The sequence below is a fragment of the Spermophilus citellus genome (assembly GCF_964194105.1).
Source record: "Spermophilus citellus genome assembly, chromosome: 9".
NCBI classification, from domain to species: domain Eukaryota; kingdom Metazoa; phylum Chordata; class Mammalia; order Rodentia; family Sciuridae; genus Spermophilus; species Spermophilus citellus.
This window is the reverse complement of record NC_138191.1, coordinates 21,224,299-21,242,751: the sequence shown is the minus strand read 5'-3', so window position 1 is coordinate 21,242,751 and position 18,453 is coordinate 21,224,299. Positions and strand designations below refer to the sequence as shown.

The window sequence follows — 18,453 nt, the reverse complement described above, 5'->3', positions numbered from 1 at the left end:
AACAAAGAAGGGAGCCTGTGCTTGCTGTATTTATATTGGAATAGATCAAAGGGATTCGACAGAAAGTTCTTCACCAAAACAGGATAGAGGTGGGGGCATGTAGACTGCTCGGTTCCTAATGGTTCATGCCCTTCTCCAGTGCTACATGGGACCTTTCTGGGCAGAACTGAGAAAGGAGTTCATTTGTATTAGGCCATCTTGACAGTGGAATTGCCATGTTAAGCTCTCAAACATCAGACCTTCCCCATCACTGCCTTCAGTGTTGAAAAGGTTCACACACATTTCATGGGTGACTTCCTGCAGAATTTTTTGCATTTTTTTTTTTTTTTTTTTTTTTTTTTGCTAACTTAGTGATAATTACATTTAGGTTTGTTTCAGAAGTTTGTAAGCTTCACGGCTTCTTAACTAGGTCTACATTCCAAATGGAAGGGAATATGAGGTATAGTGGTATCTCCCATCTAGCAATTTTTGTGCAGAGGTAATTAAGGTTTAGATAGCTATAATCTGTAGGATCAAAGAATAACTACTTGTTATTCTTTTGTTGTCTTTTTGCTTATTTGACCATATAGTATGCCTTAATTTTAGGGATTGGGAAAATTTCTTAAGCAGAGTTATTTCAAAGATAATGAACATGGCATTTTAAAACTTTATTCTAGGTTTTTCAGGATAGATTATATATATATATATATATATAATGTTGTCTATCTCTACTTTATGGCAGTATATAAGTATAATTCTTTTGTTTTTAGGCCAGTGTTCTAGCTTCCAGTTCTACTGCAGCAGCTGCTACTCTTTCTCTGGCTAATTCAGATGTCTCATTACTAAACTACCAGTCAGCTTTGTACCCATCATCTGCTGCACCAGTTCCTGGAGTTGCACAGCAGGGTGTTTCCTTGCAGCCTGGAACAACTCAGATATGCACACAGACGGATCCATTCCAACAAACATTTATAGTATGTCCACCTGCTTTTCAAAGTAAGTGGGGAAACTATGTTGTATGGTATTTTAGCAGACCTGCTTGCGTTAGGTAGATCTAGCCGTTTAGTTCTGATCTCTAATAAGTTTAAACTCTGTTTCTGATGATAATGATAACTGAAATTGGATAATATCACAAAGGTGATTTTTCTTTTTATATTTGTCTACTTATGATGCTATTTGACACTATAGAAACTCAATTTATGTTTTTTAATTGATGTATCTGTTACCAATTTTTTTTTCCATTGAGACCTTGTATCAATATCTTTTATAAACATGTATCTCCCAACATGTAGAATATACACATCTTGGGGGAAAAATTTTTTTAGCATAATTGCTGTATCTTGAGTCTAATTTTCTATATCATTCCATCATAAAATAAAATTATGTCCCAAATAAAAGGTTATTTTATTTTAAAATGTAAAAATCATGGTTAAGAATATAAAAACTTCCTAAATTGTATCAGTAATAAAGATCATTTATTGAACTGAAAAATTCTACAAGCTGAAATTGTTGTGTGGGGAGGCATTAAGATTATATGCTTCAGTTTATGAATCATATTGTTCCTGCAAGTTCTGTTAACAGGAACAAAATAGCTGAAGAAAGAGGCTTTCTCCATGTGTTACAGTAAGATGTTAAGTTTCACATTCCCATCCTTCTCTCTCTCTTTTTCTTTTATTGTTGTTCTATAATCCAGTCTGTCCAGTTCCTTTTTTTCCTCAAATATAGGAAATGTTTGTTTATTGGTTGGATAAGCCATGTAGAAGGCTTAGTTATGTTATAGATATTTCATGGTGACATGCATGACTTTCTTAATAGAAAGTCAGTGTTAGTCCCCTGTGGGAATAAACTGGGATTCAGGCTTGTCATAGCATTTTACATAAAAGCAGGTAGCATTTTTATCTTTTTTACTTTTTAGTTTTTTATTGACTGTGACTTTTAAGTTTGCTTGGTTTCTGATGGAGTCGGAGCAAGCAGAAGGAAATGAGGGGCTGGGGGAGACTGACAGATTACTGGGAGGACAGGAGAGCGATAGCTATGTAAACCAAGGAGAAACCACAGGGAGAGCGGAGGAGCAGATTCAAAATCCATAAATGCAAATTTAGCCTAACTTACCAAATTACTTTCTACATATGCTTTATAGTAGTCAAATCTGTACTTTGAGTTGTCAGATACTGAGTGATTCTTCTACTAATTTTAGATAATTAGCCACCCCTTCCCCAGCCTTTTCCAAAGTGGGTTTTACTGGAACAATTTTCAGATGTGGGACCCTAAAGTTTACTGCTTCCTCTCAGATGATACATCACAGTTGAAGCAGAAGAACTTTCAGATTCCTTTAATAAAACAAAATGTAAACTAAAGAGGTAGAGGGGAAAAGTGGGATAGTCCTTTTTGGTATAATTAGGTAAGTATAAGATTTGGAATTTTTTTTTTCTATCCAGGAAGTCTAAATAACATAAGGAGCTAATAGAGAAAACTTAAATTTTTCAAATGAAAGGGATTTTTGAAATTCAGGTGGTGTAATGATACCTGGTATGTATTACCATATTCTAGTTAATATTCTGGATGATTTTATGTTTTAATTTATCCTCACAAACAATCCTAGGAGGTAGGTAATATCATTATTCCCAATTTATAAATGAGAAATCCTCATCTGCCCAGTCTTATATAACTATTTATGGCAGAACCATGATTTGAACCCAGATAGGGAATTCATGATAATAGGTATTTTGAAGTGTTATTCCATTTTGCCTTTCAGTATTTAAACTCATATAATTGTAAAGAGGTATCAGTTGATTTGCCAGCCATCACCAAATGCTCATTTCTGCCCCAATCCTCTGGTCTAGCTTGCCCACTTTTCTTTCACCTTCCATTCTTTTGTAAGATGCCTATACTTAGAGCAGGAAAGACCCTCATCAGTTAGGCAGTTTTACTCTTCTTTCCATATATCCATGTTTTTTTATATTCAAGGACCATATTTATTAAAATAAAAGTAACATTAAAAAAAAAAAAAAAAAAGAACACTAATCCTCCTAGATCAGGATTCAGGAAGAACCTTTCCAAAGTATTGCCTTTTTGTTACTCTTTGTTTCCATTTTGTGTAGGAAAGAAGCAAGAATTTTAATTTACCTCCACTGTTGTGGCTTAGCCTAAATAACTATAGCAATCTCGTACTCAGAGTCACATTTGTAGGTCAGTACTATAAATTACATACCACAAATTCTTCCAGTTGACAAAAATAGATACACATTTTGCTTAGGGGTAACTATTTTGTAATTTTTGTCCCCTTTTACTTTATTACTCTGAGAGCCATAGATGAGTTTCTATACTGAACATTTCCTCCTAAATTTTACCTCTTCAGTTCCTGCCAGTATATAGGAGGCCATTGAAGTTAGCCATGTGTCCTAGGACTATAGACAAAAATTTTGTTGCTTGACTTTCTTATTTACCTGAAGTAACATGGTTGGCAACTTTTATTCTTGATATCTCAATTTGTTAGAAGACTGACTTTGTGAAAATAGCAGTATTATGGTTTATGAGTTATACTTATTTGAGACTAATTTAGTAATGTTAAGAGAAAGTAGTTGGTGATACTAAGAAAATGTCAGTGATGGAGTCTTCTAATTAAAATATTTGTCATTGTAGGCATAAGTGGATCAGGCATAATAGGAACTTGAAATTTCTATATTGAAAGTTAGGTTTAGAAGAAATCATTGAGGGCTCTTTTTTGAGGCTTGTCAAGAAGCAACAACTATCTTGAGCCCCTTTCCCTAGAATGAGATCTTATTTATTGGAAATATTTATTCCGAATGTGTGTGAAGAGCATAAAGAATAAGAAGAAATATAAGATGTGGTCAGTGTTTTAATAGCAGCAAAGACTTTTTGATTTTCCTAGTTGGCCACAAATGAATCATATTTAAAAACTGTCAATGACAAGAGCAGATTTCTAAAATAAAAAGAAAGTTTCCACGAACCAAAATGTCTATTTTTTAAAATACTTTTTTTTTTTTAATTTGAGGAGAAATTGGCAAAGATTTTTTTCCCATTCTGTAGTTTCCCTCTTTGTTTTTTTTTCTTTTTTTTATTGGTTGTTCAAAACATTACAAAGCTCTTGACATATCATATTTCATACATTAGATTCAAGAGGGTTATGAACTCCCATTTTTACCCCAAATACAGATTGCAGAATCACGTCGGTTACACATCCACATTTTTACATAATGCCCTATTAGTAACTGTTGTATTCTGCTACCTTTCCTATCCTCTACTATCCTCCCTCCCCTCCCCTCCCATCTTCTCTCTCTACCCCATCTACTGTAATTCATTTCTCTCCTTGTTTATTTTCCCATTCCCCTCACAACCTCTTATATGTAATTTTGTATAACAGTGAGGGTCTCCCTCCATTTCCATGCAGTTTCCCTTTTCTCTCCCTTTCCCTCCCACCTCATGTCTCTGTTTAATGTTAATCTTTTCTTCCTGCTCTTCCTCCCTGCTCTGTTCTTAGTTGCTCTCATTATATCAAAGAAGACATTTGGTATTTGTTTTTTAGGGATTGGCTAGCTTCACTAAGCATAATCTGCTCTAGTTCCATCCATTTCCCTGCAAATTCCATGATTTTGTCATTTTTTTAGTGCTGCGTAATACTCCATGGTGTATAAATACCACATTTTTTTTATCCATTCATCTATTGAAGGGCATCTGGGTTGGTTCCACAGTCTAGCTATTGTGAATTGTGCTGCTATGAACATCGATGTGGCAGTATCCCTGTAGCATGCTCTTTTAAGGTCTTCAGGGAATAGTCCGAGAAGGGCAATAGCAGGGTCAAATGGTGGTTCCATTCCCAGCTTTCCCAGGAATCTCCATACTGCTTTCCAAATTGGCCGCACCAGTTTGCAGTCCCACCAGCAATATATAAGAGTACCCTTTTCCCCACATCCTCGCCAGCACTTGTTGTTGTTTGACTTCATAATGGCTGCCAATCTTACTGGAGTGAGATGGTATCTTAGGGTGGTTTTGATTTGCATTTCTCTGACTGTTGGAGATGGTGAGCATTTTTTCATGTACTTGTTGATTGATTGTATGTCCTCCTCTGAGAAGTGTCTGTTCAGGTCCTTGGCCCATTTGTTGATTGGGTTATTTGTTGTCTTATTGTCTAATTTTTTGAGTTCTTTGTATACTCTGGATATTAGGGCTCTATCTGAAGTGTGAGGAGTAAAAATTTGTTCCCATGATGTAGGCTCCCTATTTACCTCTCTTATTATTTCTCTTGCTGAGAAAAAACTTTTCAGTTTAAGTAAGTCCCATTTGTTGATTCTTGTTATTAAGTCTTGTGCTATGGGTGTCCTATTAAGGAATTTGGAGCCCGACCCCACAATATGTAGATCGGAGCCAACTTTTTCTTCTATCAGATGCAGAGTCTCTGATTTGATATCTAGCTCCTTGATCCACTTTGAGTTAACTTTTGTGCATGGCGAGAGGAGGGGATTCAGTTTCATTTTGTTGCATATGGATTTCCAGTTTTCCCAACACCATTTGTTGAAGATGCTATCCTTCCTCCATTGCATGCTTTTAGCTCTTTTATCAAATATAAGATAGTTGTAGCTTTGTGGATTAGTCTCTGTGTCCTCTATTCTGTACCATTGGTCCACCCGCCTGTTTTGGTACCAGTACATGCTGTTTTTGTTACTATTGCTCTGTAATATAGTTTAAAATCTGGTATCGCTATACCGCCTGATTCACACTTCCTGCTTAGAATTGCTTTTGCTATTCTGGGTCTTTTATTTTTCCATATGAATTTCATGATTGCTTTATCTATTTCTACAAGAAATGCCATTGGGATTTTGATTGGCATTGCATTAAACCTATAGAGAGCTTTTGGTAATATCGCCATTTTGATGATGTTAGTTCTGCCTATCCATGAACAGGGTATATTTTTCCATCTTCTAAGATCTTCTTCTACTTCTCTCTTTAGGGTTCTGTAGTTTTCATTGTATAAATCTTTCACCTCTTTTGTTAGGTTGATTCCCAAGTATTTTATTTTTTTTTTGAGGATATTTGAGGAATGGAGTGTTTTTCCTCATTTCCGTTTCAGAAGTTTTGTCGCTGATATACAGAAATGCCTTTGATTTATGCGTGTTGATTTTATATCCTGCCACTTTGCTGAATTCATTTATTAGTTGTAGTAGTTTTTTTGTAGACCCTTTTGGGTCTTCTAGGTGTAGAATCATGTCATCTTCTTTTCCTATTTTTATGCCTTTAATTTCTTTCATCTAATTGCTCTGGCCAGTGTTTCGAAAACTATATTGAATAGAAGTGGTGACAGAGGGCATCCCTGTATTGTTCCAGATTTTAGAGGGAATGCCTTCAATTTTTCTCCATTCAGAATGATGCTAGCCTGAGGCTTAGCATACATAGCTTTTACAATGTCGAGGAAAGTTCTGTTATCTCTAGTTTTTCTAATGTTTTGAGCATAAAGGGATGCTGTACTTTGTCGAATGCTTTTTCTGTGTCTATCGAGATGATCATATGGTTCTTATCTTTAAGTCTATTGATGTGGTGAATAACATTTATTGATTTCCGTATATTGAACCATCCTTGCATCCCAGGGATGAATCCTACTTGATCATGGTGCACAATTTTTTTGATGTGCCTTTGTATCCGATTCACCAGAATTTTATTGAGGATTTTTGCATCTAGGTTCATCAGAGATATTGGTCTGTAGTTTTCTTTCTTTGAGGTGTCTTTGTCTGGTTTCGGAATCAGGGTGATGTTGGCCTCATAGAATGAATTTGGCAGAGCTCCCTCTTTTTCTATTTCCTGAAATAACTTGAAAAGTATTGGTATTAATTCTTCTTTAAAGGTTTTGCAAAACTCCGCTGTATACCCATCCAGTCCTGGGCTTTTCTTGGTTGGTAGTCTTTTGATTGCTTCTTCTATTTCATCCATTGATATTGGTCTGTTTAAATTGTGTGTATCCTCCTGACTCAGTCTGGGCAAATCATGACTTAAGAAATTTATCGATGTTTTCACTATCTTCTATTTTATTGGAATATAGGTTTTCAAAATAATTTCTAATTGTCTTCTGTATTTCTGTAGCATCTGTTGTGATATTGCCCTTTTCATCCTGTATGTTAGTAATTTGAGTTCTCTCTCTTCTTCTCTTCGTTAGCATGGCTAAGGGTCTGTCGATCTTATTTATTTTTTCGAAGAACCAACTTTTAGTTTTGTTAATTTTTTCAATAGTTTCTTTTGTTTCAATTTCATTGATTTCCGCTCTGATTTTAATTATTTTTTGCCTTCTGCTACATTTGCTGTTGTTTTGCTCTTCCTTTCTAGGGCTTTGAGATGAAGTGTGAGCTCATTTATTTGTTGGTTTTTCCTTTTTTTGAGGAATGACCTCCAGGTGATGAATTTCCCTCTTAAAACTGCTTTCATTGTGTCCCATAGATTCCTATATGTTGTGTCTGTATTTTCATTTATCTCTAAGAATTTTTTGATTTCCTCCTTTATGCCTTCTGTAACCTATTGATCATTCAGTAACATGTTGTTCATTTTCCATGTGATGTAGGATTTTTCCTTCCTTCTTTTATCATTGATTTCCAGTTTCATTCCATTATGATCAGATAAAATGCATGGCATTATCTCCACCCCTTTATATTTACTGAGGGTTGCCCTATGGCATAATATATGGTCTATTTTTGAGAAGGATCCATGTGCTGCTGAGAAAAAAGTATATCCACTTGATGATGTCAGTTAAGTCTAGGTTATTGATTGTGGTATTGAGTTCTATAGTTTCTTTATTCAACTTTTGTTTGGAGGATCTGTCCAATGGTGAGAGAGGTGTGTTGAAGTCACCCATAATTATTGTGTTGTGGTCTATTTGATTCTTGAACTTGAGGAGAATTTGTTTTATGAACGTCGCAACACCATTATTTGGTGTATAAATATTGATAATTGTTATGTCTTGTTGGTGAATGGTTCCTTTTAACAGTATATAATGTCCTTCCTTATCCCTTTTGATTAACTTAGTCTTGAAGTCGATTTTATTCGATATGAGGATGGCCACCCCTGCTTGCTTACAAGGGCCATGTGCGTGGTATATTTTTTCCCAACCTTTCACCTTCAGCCTGTGTATGTCTTTTCCAATCAGATGTGTCTCCTGGAGGCAACATAATGTTGGATTTGTTTTTTTTTAATCCATGTTACCAGCCTATGTCGCTTTATTGGAGAGTTTAAGCCATTAACGTTTAGAGTTACTATTGATATATGGTTTGTACTGCCAGCCATGTTTGATTATTTATCTTTTTTTTTTTTTAATTTAGTTTGTTTCTCCATGATTAGCTCCCCCCCCCGCCCCGCCGCCCTCTGTCATTACCGAGGCACTTCCCATTGATGGTTTTGGTGGTTGTTTTTCATTTCTTCCTCGTGTAGTGTTTTGCTCAAGACGCTTTGCAATGCTGGTTTTCTGGCTGCAAATTCTTTTAGCTTTTGTTTATCATGAAAGATTTTTATTTCGTTGTCATACCTGAAGCTTAATTTTGCTGGATACAGAATTCTTGGTTGGCATCCATTGTCTTTCAGTGTTTGAAATACGTTGTTGCAGGATCTTCTCGCTTTCAGTGTCTGTGATGAAAAATCCGTTGTTAACCTTATTGGTTTACCCCTGAATGTAATCTGCCTCCTTTTCTCTTGTAGCTTTTAATATTTTCTCTTTGTTCTGTATATTGGCTATCTTCATAACAATGTGTCTTGGTTTGGGCTGGGGATGTGGCTCAAGCGGTAGCGCGCTCGCCTGGTATGCGTGCGGCCCGGGTTCGATCCTCAGCACCACATACCAACAAAGATGTTGTGTCCGCCGAGAACTAAAAAATAAATATTAAAAATTCTCTCTCTCTCTCTCCTCTCTCACTCTCTCTTTAAAAAAAAAAACAAAAAAAAAACAAACAATGTGTCTTGGTGTTGGTCTACTGTGATTTTGTGTGCTTGGTGTCCTGTATGCATCTACAATTTGTATATCCATTTCCTTTTTTATTTCTGGAAAGTTTTCTGTAATTATTTCATTCAGCAGGTTACTCATTCCCTTGGTTTGAATCTCTGTACCTTCCTCTATCCCGATGACTTGTAAGTTTGGTTTTTTTATGTTATCCCATATCTCTTGGATGTTTTTCTCGTGATTTTTTACCAGCCTTTCTGAGTTGGCTAGACTCTTTTCTTTTTTTCTTTTTTCTTTTTTTTTTTTTTTAAAGAGAGAGTGAGAGAGGAGAGAGAGAATTTTTTTTTTTAATATTTATTTTTTAGTTCTCGGCGGACACAACATCTTTGTTGGTATGTGGTGCTAAGGATCGAACCCTGGCCGCACGCATGCCAGGCGAGCGCGCTACCGCTTGAGCCACATCCCCAGCCCTGGCTAGACTCTTTTCAAGATGATATATTTTGTCTTCATTATCTGATGCTCTGGCTTCTACTTGCTCCACTCTGTTAGTGATACTCTCAATTGAGTTTTTAATTTGGTTTATCGTTTCCTTCATTTCTAGAATTATTGTTTGATTTTTTTTTAATAATCTCTATCTCCTGATAAAGATGCTTAACTTCTTCTTTTATCTGTTTATGTAATTCATTTTCAATGTGTTCTTTCACTGTTTGGATTTGCTGTCTCTATCCTCTTTAAGGTTCCATTCCATCTGTCTATGGTATTCCTTGAGTTCTTTATATGACCATTTTTCTGATGACTCTAGGTCCTCCTGAATATTTAGGCTGTCCTTCATTGTTTGTACTCCTTTTATTCCTTGCTTTTTTATGCTGCTCATGTTACTTCTTGTTCTGTTTGCTGCTGAGTTACTGTTTACTCTTATAAATTTATTTGATGTTTGGGAGGAAAGATATTAAAAGGGAAGGGAAGAAGTCACTAAAGAGAATGAGAGTAGGCAGGTAGAATTCAATGAAGGGGGAATAAGAAAATTGAAAAGAAATGAAAAGACAAAAGAGAAAAGAAAGAAAGAAAGAAAGAAAGAAAGAAAGAAAGAAAAAAAAAGTTTTTTAAAAATAATAATGATAATAAAAAATGAAAATTAAAATTTTTAAAAATAATAATAATAAAATAAAAAATTTAAAAAAATTAAAAATATTTAAAAAGTTAAAGAACAACAAGAAAAATGAAAATGAAAGAAAAAAAATCCCAAATTTAAAAAAAAAATAATAATAAATGCAGTCATAGCGTTTGATTAACTTCTCTTCCAGTAGGTGGAGCTGTGCCCACTGGGCCAAGCTTCTCTCAATAGGTGGGAACCAATCACTGTGCAGCAGCTCTTCCTCCCGGACTGGGCGGGTCTCCAGTCCTGAGTGTCTAGGGCCTTCTCTTGTGTTTCCTCAAGCCAGGCCCCTCTCACCTGTGATGCTCACCACAATACTGGCTGCACGCCAGGTCTGCTGCTCCTGGGAGCCCTGTTTTCATGAGTGCCTGGGCACACTCTCCCTGTTTGCCTCCCTCAGACCCTAAGTTTGTAGAGCTTGGGGCTGAGAACCCCCAGCGAATTTGCTTGCCCTTGGGTAGCCACGCCCCCGGTAGCTGGTGCAAGAGACTCAGTTGTCAGCACTGGTGGGAGCGGTAGCCGGGAGTTCTGCGCCACGAATCCCAGCCACTCCTGATTCCCTCGGTCTGGCTATTGCGCTCACGGGAGAGCTGGAAGGGGCCCTTATGGGAGAGCTGGGAGGGGCCCTTAAGGTTTCCCTGCTGTGTGGAGAGGGATGGCTAGGGGATTACACACCTGTCGCCGCTGGTTTCAATGAAGTTATCTCCTCTGCCTGTGAAGTCAGTTCTCTGCCATGGTGGTATCCCATGCAAATGGTGACCGTTCATTCCCTTTGCCGGGTGACCAATGCAACGAGTCGGTCCTGACTGTCTCTCCCAAGCCCCGTTTCAATCCTGTGGCCACTGCCTATGAAGGCTTGGTTGGCTTTTATCTTTGTAAGTTCAGAAGGACCGACCAGTTATTTCAGTGGGATCGTTAGTGCTGAGTCATGAGAAGCAGGCGAACCTGGGCTTGAATGCAGCCGATCCGGGCTCGGTGTGTGTTCTGAGAGGCCCAAACTGTTCGCCCCAGATCCACGTCAGCTCAGCATTGCCTAGTGATCCTGAGCAAACAGCATTTAGACAGTTTACGACTCCCTATGCCCGCGCAGCTGAAGAGGTCAGAGACTTGATCTCTCTGCGCCTGCCGCCATGTTGGATCTAAAATACTTTTATCCTAGACATAATTTCTTCATTTTTTGTTGGCTGATAAATTATAAGACTGTGAACTGGGTTATATTTTTTGAGGAATGAGGGAAAAAAATTCTTGAAGCATTCTTAGTAAAAAGGTAACTTAGATTTAAAATTACTGAGTTTCATAATTTTTCTTGTTTAACCTAAAGTTATAACTGTAATCAAGTCTTCTCATTTAATAGATTATCATTTTAGAGATACTTAAAAATCTCCCCCTGTCCCACCCCAGTGTATTAAAAGAACAAAAAAGGTGTATTAACTGAAGGGTGATTGGTTGTTTTTTTGCCTGTACTATTGATGGGGATGGGATGAGTATTGGTTTTAAATTTTATAACATTAAAAACAATTAGAATTCCCTTAAACCACTCTTTCTGTGTCACACATCTTTGCATTAATTTAACCTGAAGGGAACCACTTCTCCACCTCTCTCCCCCACTTTTTTATTTTTAACTCCTGAGAATTCTGTGAATGAAGCTCCCTTGTCTTAAATGTCTAGAACTAAAGTCTAAGTAGTGGAAAAGCTAAAAAATAAACAACAAAAATTTCCCAAATAGTACTCTCAGATCCAGCTAAGCAATTTCATTGTGATACTATTTTCACTAGCTGGGCTGCAAGCAACAACAAAGCATTCTGGATTCCCTGTGAGGATGGATAATGCTGTGCCAATTGTACCCCAGGCGCCAGCTGCTCAGCCGCTACAGATACAGTCAGGAGTTCTTACACAGGTAAAAACCAGAGCAATGTGGAACCTCAGTATTGCTGAAGTACTACTGAGAATCAGGTGTTTCATCCTAGAAAATGGTATTTGCTTGGAATATAGGATCTTTCTTGGTTATGATTCAGTGGTCTTAAAATGAAACATCTATAACAGAACTGTATTCTCATTCCTAACATTATTGCAATTCTTCCAGTGTCTCGCTAGGATTAGTATCCAGACACTGAGAAGTGGTCATTTGAGTAAGTTTACTCTAATTTTGTGGGATGAAGTCCTCTCTCCCACAGCATTTTAAAGATATAGTACACATGTAATGTTTTGATTCCAAAAGATAAGGTTCCTTTTGTGTTCCTTTTGCTTATTACTCTTGGAATTTTATCATTTGAGAGGCTGAATCACATCAGGATGCCTCTTCAAGTATTATATTCTCTCATTCTTTGGGTTTAACCATGTTGTACAGTGCTTTGAAAATTACATTTGCCATGGGACAGCAAACTAAGGTGATTGAGAAAACCATGAAGTATTTATGCAGTATAACAACTTTGAGATTTTTATAAAATCTATATGGAAATGTTTATGACTCATAACACAAAGAAAATTCTGAAATCTAAAAACCCTACATTGTGAGCAGGAGGAAGAATTCTTGATAAATGCCTTTGTTTCCTAGAACTGATCATCTGAGTCTGGCCCAAGAAAGATTTCTACACTTTTTTGCTTTATGCCATCGATACTTGACCAAATGGGCTGATGCTTTGCTAGTTGAAGGGGAAAGGTTATATTCTGAACATGCATTTTAGGTGATTTGAAATGACGGTTGTTGGTAATAACTTGGGGGGAATGAGAACCCTTCTGAATCCAGATAACCTGCCTCCGTGTTTGTTTCACTCACCTGCCTAATCTACATTTCAGGGAAGCTGTACACCACTAATGGTAGCAACTCTCCACCCTCAAGTAGCCACCATCACACCGCAGTATGCGGTGCCCTTTACTCTGAGCTGCGCAGCCGGCCGGCCGGCGCTGGTTGAACAGACTGCTGCTGTACTGGTAATTCCCCTCACTTGATTGTGTTACTAACGGAGTTTCTTTGGTTTCTTTCTTTTTTTATTTTTTCCTGTTTGTTTTTGTTCTGTTTTTTTTTTTTTTTTTTTCCTGGTTTTCTTATTTAAAAAAAAAATTAGCTTAGTCTTTGCAGAGGGCATGGAAGCATGTGCCATCTTGTGGCTGTGTTCTTGCTACATCTTTAATGTCTCATTGTTTTCCTCCTCAACATTTGCTGAAGCACTGTTTGACTCTGATGTTCAGTGAGGCTCTATAAAGAGCCAGTTTGATTCTTCTTTGCCAGCCCTGTGTGGTCAAAGCTCTTGATATAGCTTCAGAAGAGCTTCAACACTATTACCTGTTTTCTGCCCTACCTTTTATGCTTCGATCCTTGAGAATAAAGGAAATGGCCTTTAGTGTGGGGCTTTGCTACAGGTACCTGGATGGCCAAAATTTGAACTCCTTGGCAAGTTAGCTTCTTTCCTTTTTTTGCTATTTGAAGCTTCTAAAATGTCTGCATGTAGAAATACTTAAGATGCTCTGAATTGATTGCTTAAGCAGTTAACATTAACCTTCCTTCTATGAACATGTGAAGATAGCTCTTTTTGGCACTCATGATCAGTGGCAGCTTCTATCTTCCATTTAAGGATGTTCCCTTTGGAAAGTGCCTATAGATCACTTGATTTATTGAAATTAAAAGTGGATTCATTTTTAGGGGTATTTAGAAAAATTAATTATTTTACAAATAGGTCTTAATACAAGAATGAAAACACAATTGACAAACTATGTGAATACATCTTTGTTATTAAAAGTCATGGGGAAAATTCATAGATGCAGTTGTAGTAGTGTCAGGCTTAGAAACAGGAAAAACAAACAGGACTTTGAGGTGTACTTCAGGATTAGTAACCTTCAGAGTGATCTTTGGATGGTTTTTGTTTTTTTGTTTATTTTGTTTATTTGGGGGAGTTAGAATTTCCAGTATTTCATTATTTGAAATTTAAAATTAGGTAAGCATTTGAAGACCTGCTTGCTACTTTTAAATCCTGATATTTCTCATCTTTCAAAGTAGCTTTAAATTTTTTTCGTTCTTTTTTAAATACTTACATGAGTGAAAACACTTCCAGAAACATATTTGGTTGGAACTTGTTTGGTTTCCAGTTTAAAACTCTCTGTCATTTCTAGATCAATTTTGTCATAAACAAAACCTGAATGCAAAGGGAATCAGATATATTTCCAACTTGGTCAATCCAAGCTTCTGCTTTCAGCTCACTCACCTGTAGTTTTGAGATTGGGAATGTTAGTTGATACTTCTCCTTTGCTGCTTTTCTTAAGTTTGCACTAGCCATTTGCTAAGCTTTGCATATTTTTGTTCTTCCTCTGTCAAAACAGTTCGTCGCTTGGAGCGCCAGATTTCTGCCTCACGTTGGAATGTTATTTCTTGCTTTGTATTAAACTACATGCTTTGTCTTGTGCAGGTGTTGGCTTATGGAAAGACGCATGGTGTGACTTAACATATTTCTCTTATTTTCTGTTTTGTTTTGTTTTGTTTTGTTTTAAATTCTGCGTATGGTAGCAGACGTGTTTGCAGTTTCTCTGCTTTGAAGGCTTCTTGTTTGGAACCGGTACTTGTAACAAGTGGATCTGTTACTTGCAGAAATATTTTTAAAACAGGGTGTTGATGGCCTTGCAGTTTGAAATTCATGAAACAGAACCATATGTACCCAAGTATTGTAGGTAATTGTACTGCAGAATTCAAATTTAAAAAAGAAATTTCCAAATATGTTCTCATTTTTTTCAGAAAATGCCAGAATTTCTGTAAGATGTACAGAAAACATATTTATTCTCAGTCTTTTGCAAGTGACATAGCTTGTTAAAAACTGGAACTCATGTATTTTTCTTATAGTAATTAATTTTAATGTTGAAGGATAATTCTATAAATGATACATAAAGCAAATATATTTAGACAACTATTAAAAACAATATAATGTGTTCTGCATGGATTTCTCAAATATTTTACTGCTTTAATTTTTAATTCTCTCATATGGCTACAAATGATGGTGTTATGCTTATGCCAAGCATGTTTGTTCATCTACATTTGGCTCCTTTTTCTAAGCAGTACCCTTTTAAAAAAAAAAAAAGGGAACAATTCTGCTCTATGTGTTATGGGTTGAATTGACATGATGTCTTATCTGATTGGCACACTCCAGTTTTAGCATTTCTATTTTTTAATCCCAAGGGAGTCTTCTAAATTCTTTCTAGGGATGTATATTTTACAATTTTTACAAAAATGGTGCTCCAACATTTAACCAGAGCTGACCTCTGAACTTTCAGACTTATTTTCTCTCCAGTATAATATGAAGTCTTAACTGCAGGGATCTTCATTTTTTTTAGCACCCTGTTTGCTAGGTTGTGGAGGTAGGCCCCCCCACCGCCAAAAATAAAGTATGTTCTATTTGCTTTTCATACGACTTGTAGCCACGAGCCCTTCTGAACTTTCTTTATTAATCACTGCAAGTTAACAGTCTACAAGCAACTTTTTTAAGATACAAAAATATTATTTCAATCTAAAAAAAAAAACACCAAAAAACAAACAACAACAAAAAAATCAGAAGATAAAGGCAAAAATGAGTCAAGTTTGGATGTTTTTTTGTGTGTTTCCTTACAGCAAGCTTGGCCTGGTGGAACTCAACAAATTCTCCTGCCTTCAACTTGGCAACAGTTGCCTGGGGTAGCACTACACAACTCTGTCCAGCCCACAGCGGTGATTCCAGAGTCCATGGGGAGTGGTCAGCAGTTAGCAGACTGGAGGCAAGTACCTTCCATTTTTCTCTATTTGAAATGAAACCCTAAAAGAAAGAAAGAAAGAAAGAAAGAAAAAAAAAAGAAAAAAAATCTTCACTACTGTCATGTGCAACTAATTAGAACAAATTAAAAGTTTTTTTTAAAAAACTTCATAATAGCAAGGAGATGGAATTATAAGTAAATTTTGAATATAATAAAATAATAGATTTTAAGATCAGGAATCATTCCTTCCATACTTAAAAAACAGTCTTAAGTAATTAGAAATGATATATTAAAATCCTCAAGTTTTATAATCCAGGTACCTGACTTTAAAATGCAGTTATATTTAGTTGTCTTAAGCACTTTTAATAACTGTTTGGTTCTGATTTTTCAGTGGTTTTGGGATTCAGTCTTCTGTTTCTTTCTGTTGGTCTAGGAATGCCCACTCTCATGGTAACCAGTACAGCACTATCATGCAGCAGCCATCCTTGCTGACTAACCATGTGACATTGGCCACTGCTCAGCCCCTGAATGTTGGTGTTGCTCATGTTGTAAGACAACAATCCAGTTCCCTCCCTTCAAAGAAGAATAAGCAGTCTACTTCAGTCTCTTCTAAGTAAGTCTTCATTAGAACTGATGGTTAAAACTATGCCAGTTTGAGACATATTGCCCAGTGTAGGAATGTTGTATACATACTTGTGGTCTGAGCAGCAGTACCTGCCAAATTGAGCAAGAGCTGACATTTTCATCTGGACATGCACACCAGGTGTGTGCCTGGTTATGATCATCCTTTCTCTCTTCTGCATCTTTAAATCCAGGCCACTTTTATGATATTTAAATTTTTCTTGCCCACTTTGTAGAGTGAAATTTAACTCTAGGGTAAAGGGCACACACAAAAATAAATTTCTTTTGTATTTTGCTATTCTTGTCCCTGGAAACTCTAACCAGAGTAGTAAATTTTTCACCAAAACTTTCATAGTTAAAGCCAGGTGTTATAGGGCACACCTGTAATGCCAACTACTCAGGAGACTGAGATAGGAGGATTATAAATTCACATCCAGCTTGGGAATAAAAAATAAAGAGGGATTTAACTCAGTGGGGATGTAACTCAGTGATAGACTGCCCCTAGGTTTAATCCCCAGTACTATAAAACAAAGTAAAACAAAATTTACATAGTTAAGTGTGTTAGCCTAATGGTTAGGTAAAAAGGAATCAAAAAGTAATCTGGAAAGCAGTCTCAGGAGAAGATGTGCAATTAGGGGGACCAAGAATTGAGGGCTGGGGTTGTAGCTCAGCTGTAGCGCACTTGCCTGGTATGTGTAAGGCACTGGGTTTGATCCTCAGCACCACATACAAATAAAGATACTGTGTGTCCATCTCCAAATTAAAAAAAATATTTATTAAAAAAAAAAAAAAAGAATTGATCAGTTTTTCCTTGTGAATTTCCCCTGCAGATCCTCTCTGGATGTTCTGCCTTCCCAAGTTTATTCTTTGGTTGGGAGCAGTCCTCTCCGTACCACATCTTATAATTCCCTAGTCCCTGTCCAAGATCAGCATCAGCCGATCATCATTCCAGATACTCCCAGCCCTCCTGTGAGTGTCATCACTATCCGTAGTGACACTGATGAGGAAGAAGACAACAAATATAAGCCCAATAGGTAAGACAGATGAATGGTTCCCTGGCTCTGTTGGACTTAGACTGTTGGCTTCAGGCATGGAGTACAGTTTTAACTATGAAAAAAAGGACAAAAGAAGGTGCTTTGGAAGTGTGACCTTGGATGAGTCAGCCAAAACACTTAAGTTCCCATAACTGAGCATTGTTAAGTTTTCCCTAATGTTAGACATACTTGTCTGTTAAATCAGTCTTCCTGATATATAAGAGAACAGATTTATATCAAGAAGTTTGACTACTCTAGCTTGGAATGCACATTATATCACAGACAGGACTGCTATCCTCAGGGAGGTTTATAATCTGAAAATAGATACCATACTTCTGAATGTATGAACAGTTAATTAGAATGAGTAGGTAGATAAGAGATACTTGAAACTTGTTCAGTTTCCTAATCTGAACAGACCTCTTTTTAAGAGGTACAGTGTTGGTAGGGCTTGCCTTTCTTTTGCCCTCTGCTATGTGGTCTGAAAGCTGAAGAATTTAAATACCAGGATATTTCCTCCTATCCTAGCACCTTAGTTCAAGTTCTTAACTAGGCAGTTTACTGAAAGGAAGTAGGTAAGTTTAAGAACTATGATACATACCTCTATCTCAGTGTGAGCATAGTTGATTACCTTGATTCTTCTGTATTATATTCTTCATTGGGCTTTTGGTGTTAGGCATATAGAAGAGGGAATAATCCTGCTTTCACCTGAGAAATTAGGATTCACACAGGAAAGAAACTTCAGAGACTTTACAGAGTCATACAAACGTAAAATTTAAATTAATTTGAAAGAGTAAATTTAGAAAGAATTTAGAGTCTCTTAGTTCAAAAGGGCTATTGTAAGATAGGGATTTGAAAGGTGTCATTGAATTGATTCAGGGAAGAGAAAAAGTATACTTTCCGGTGAGGGAAAGTGGTGTACTAATAGCAAAAGTTATGTATGAGTTATAATCAACCTGATTGCTTTGACTGGACCCAGTCTTATTAAAAAATAAGGTAAAGTTAAAGTTAGTGTGTTAGTTATCTTT

The 18,453-nt window shown here is 36.6% G+C and overlaps 1 protein-coding gene across 2 annotated transcripts in view; it reads left to right on the top strand.

The window, feature by feature from the left end:
* HIPK1 (homeodomain interacting protein kinase 1) overlaps positions 1-18,453 on the top strand; it is a 59,967-nt gene that overhangs the window by 33,611 nt on the left and 7,903 nt on the right. For both annotated transcript variants that reach the window (XM_081305274.1, XM_081305273.1), the window contains exons 8-13: positions 750-975; positions 11,840-11,961; positions 12,861-12,995; positions 15,655-15,797; positions 16,207-16,386; positions 17,225-17,428. In XM_081305274.1, coding sequence (XP_081161400.1) covers positions 750-975; positions 11,840-11,961; positions 12,861-12,995; positions 15,655-15,797; positions 16,207-16,386; positions 17,225-17,428 — 1,010 coding nt within the window. The remainder of the gene's footprint in view (positions 1-749; positions 976-11,839; positions 11,962-12,860; positions 12,996-15,654; positions 15,798-16,206; positions 16,387-17,224; positions 17,429-18,453) is intronic.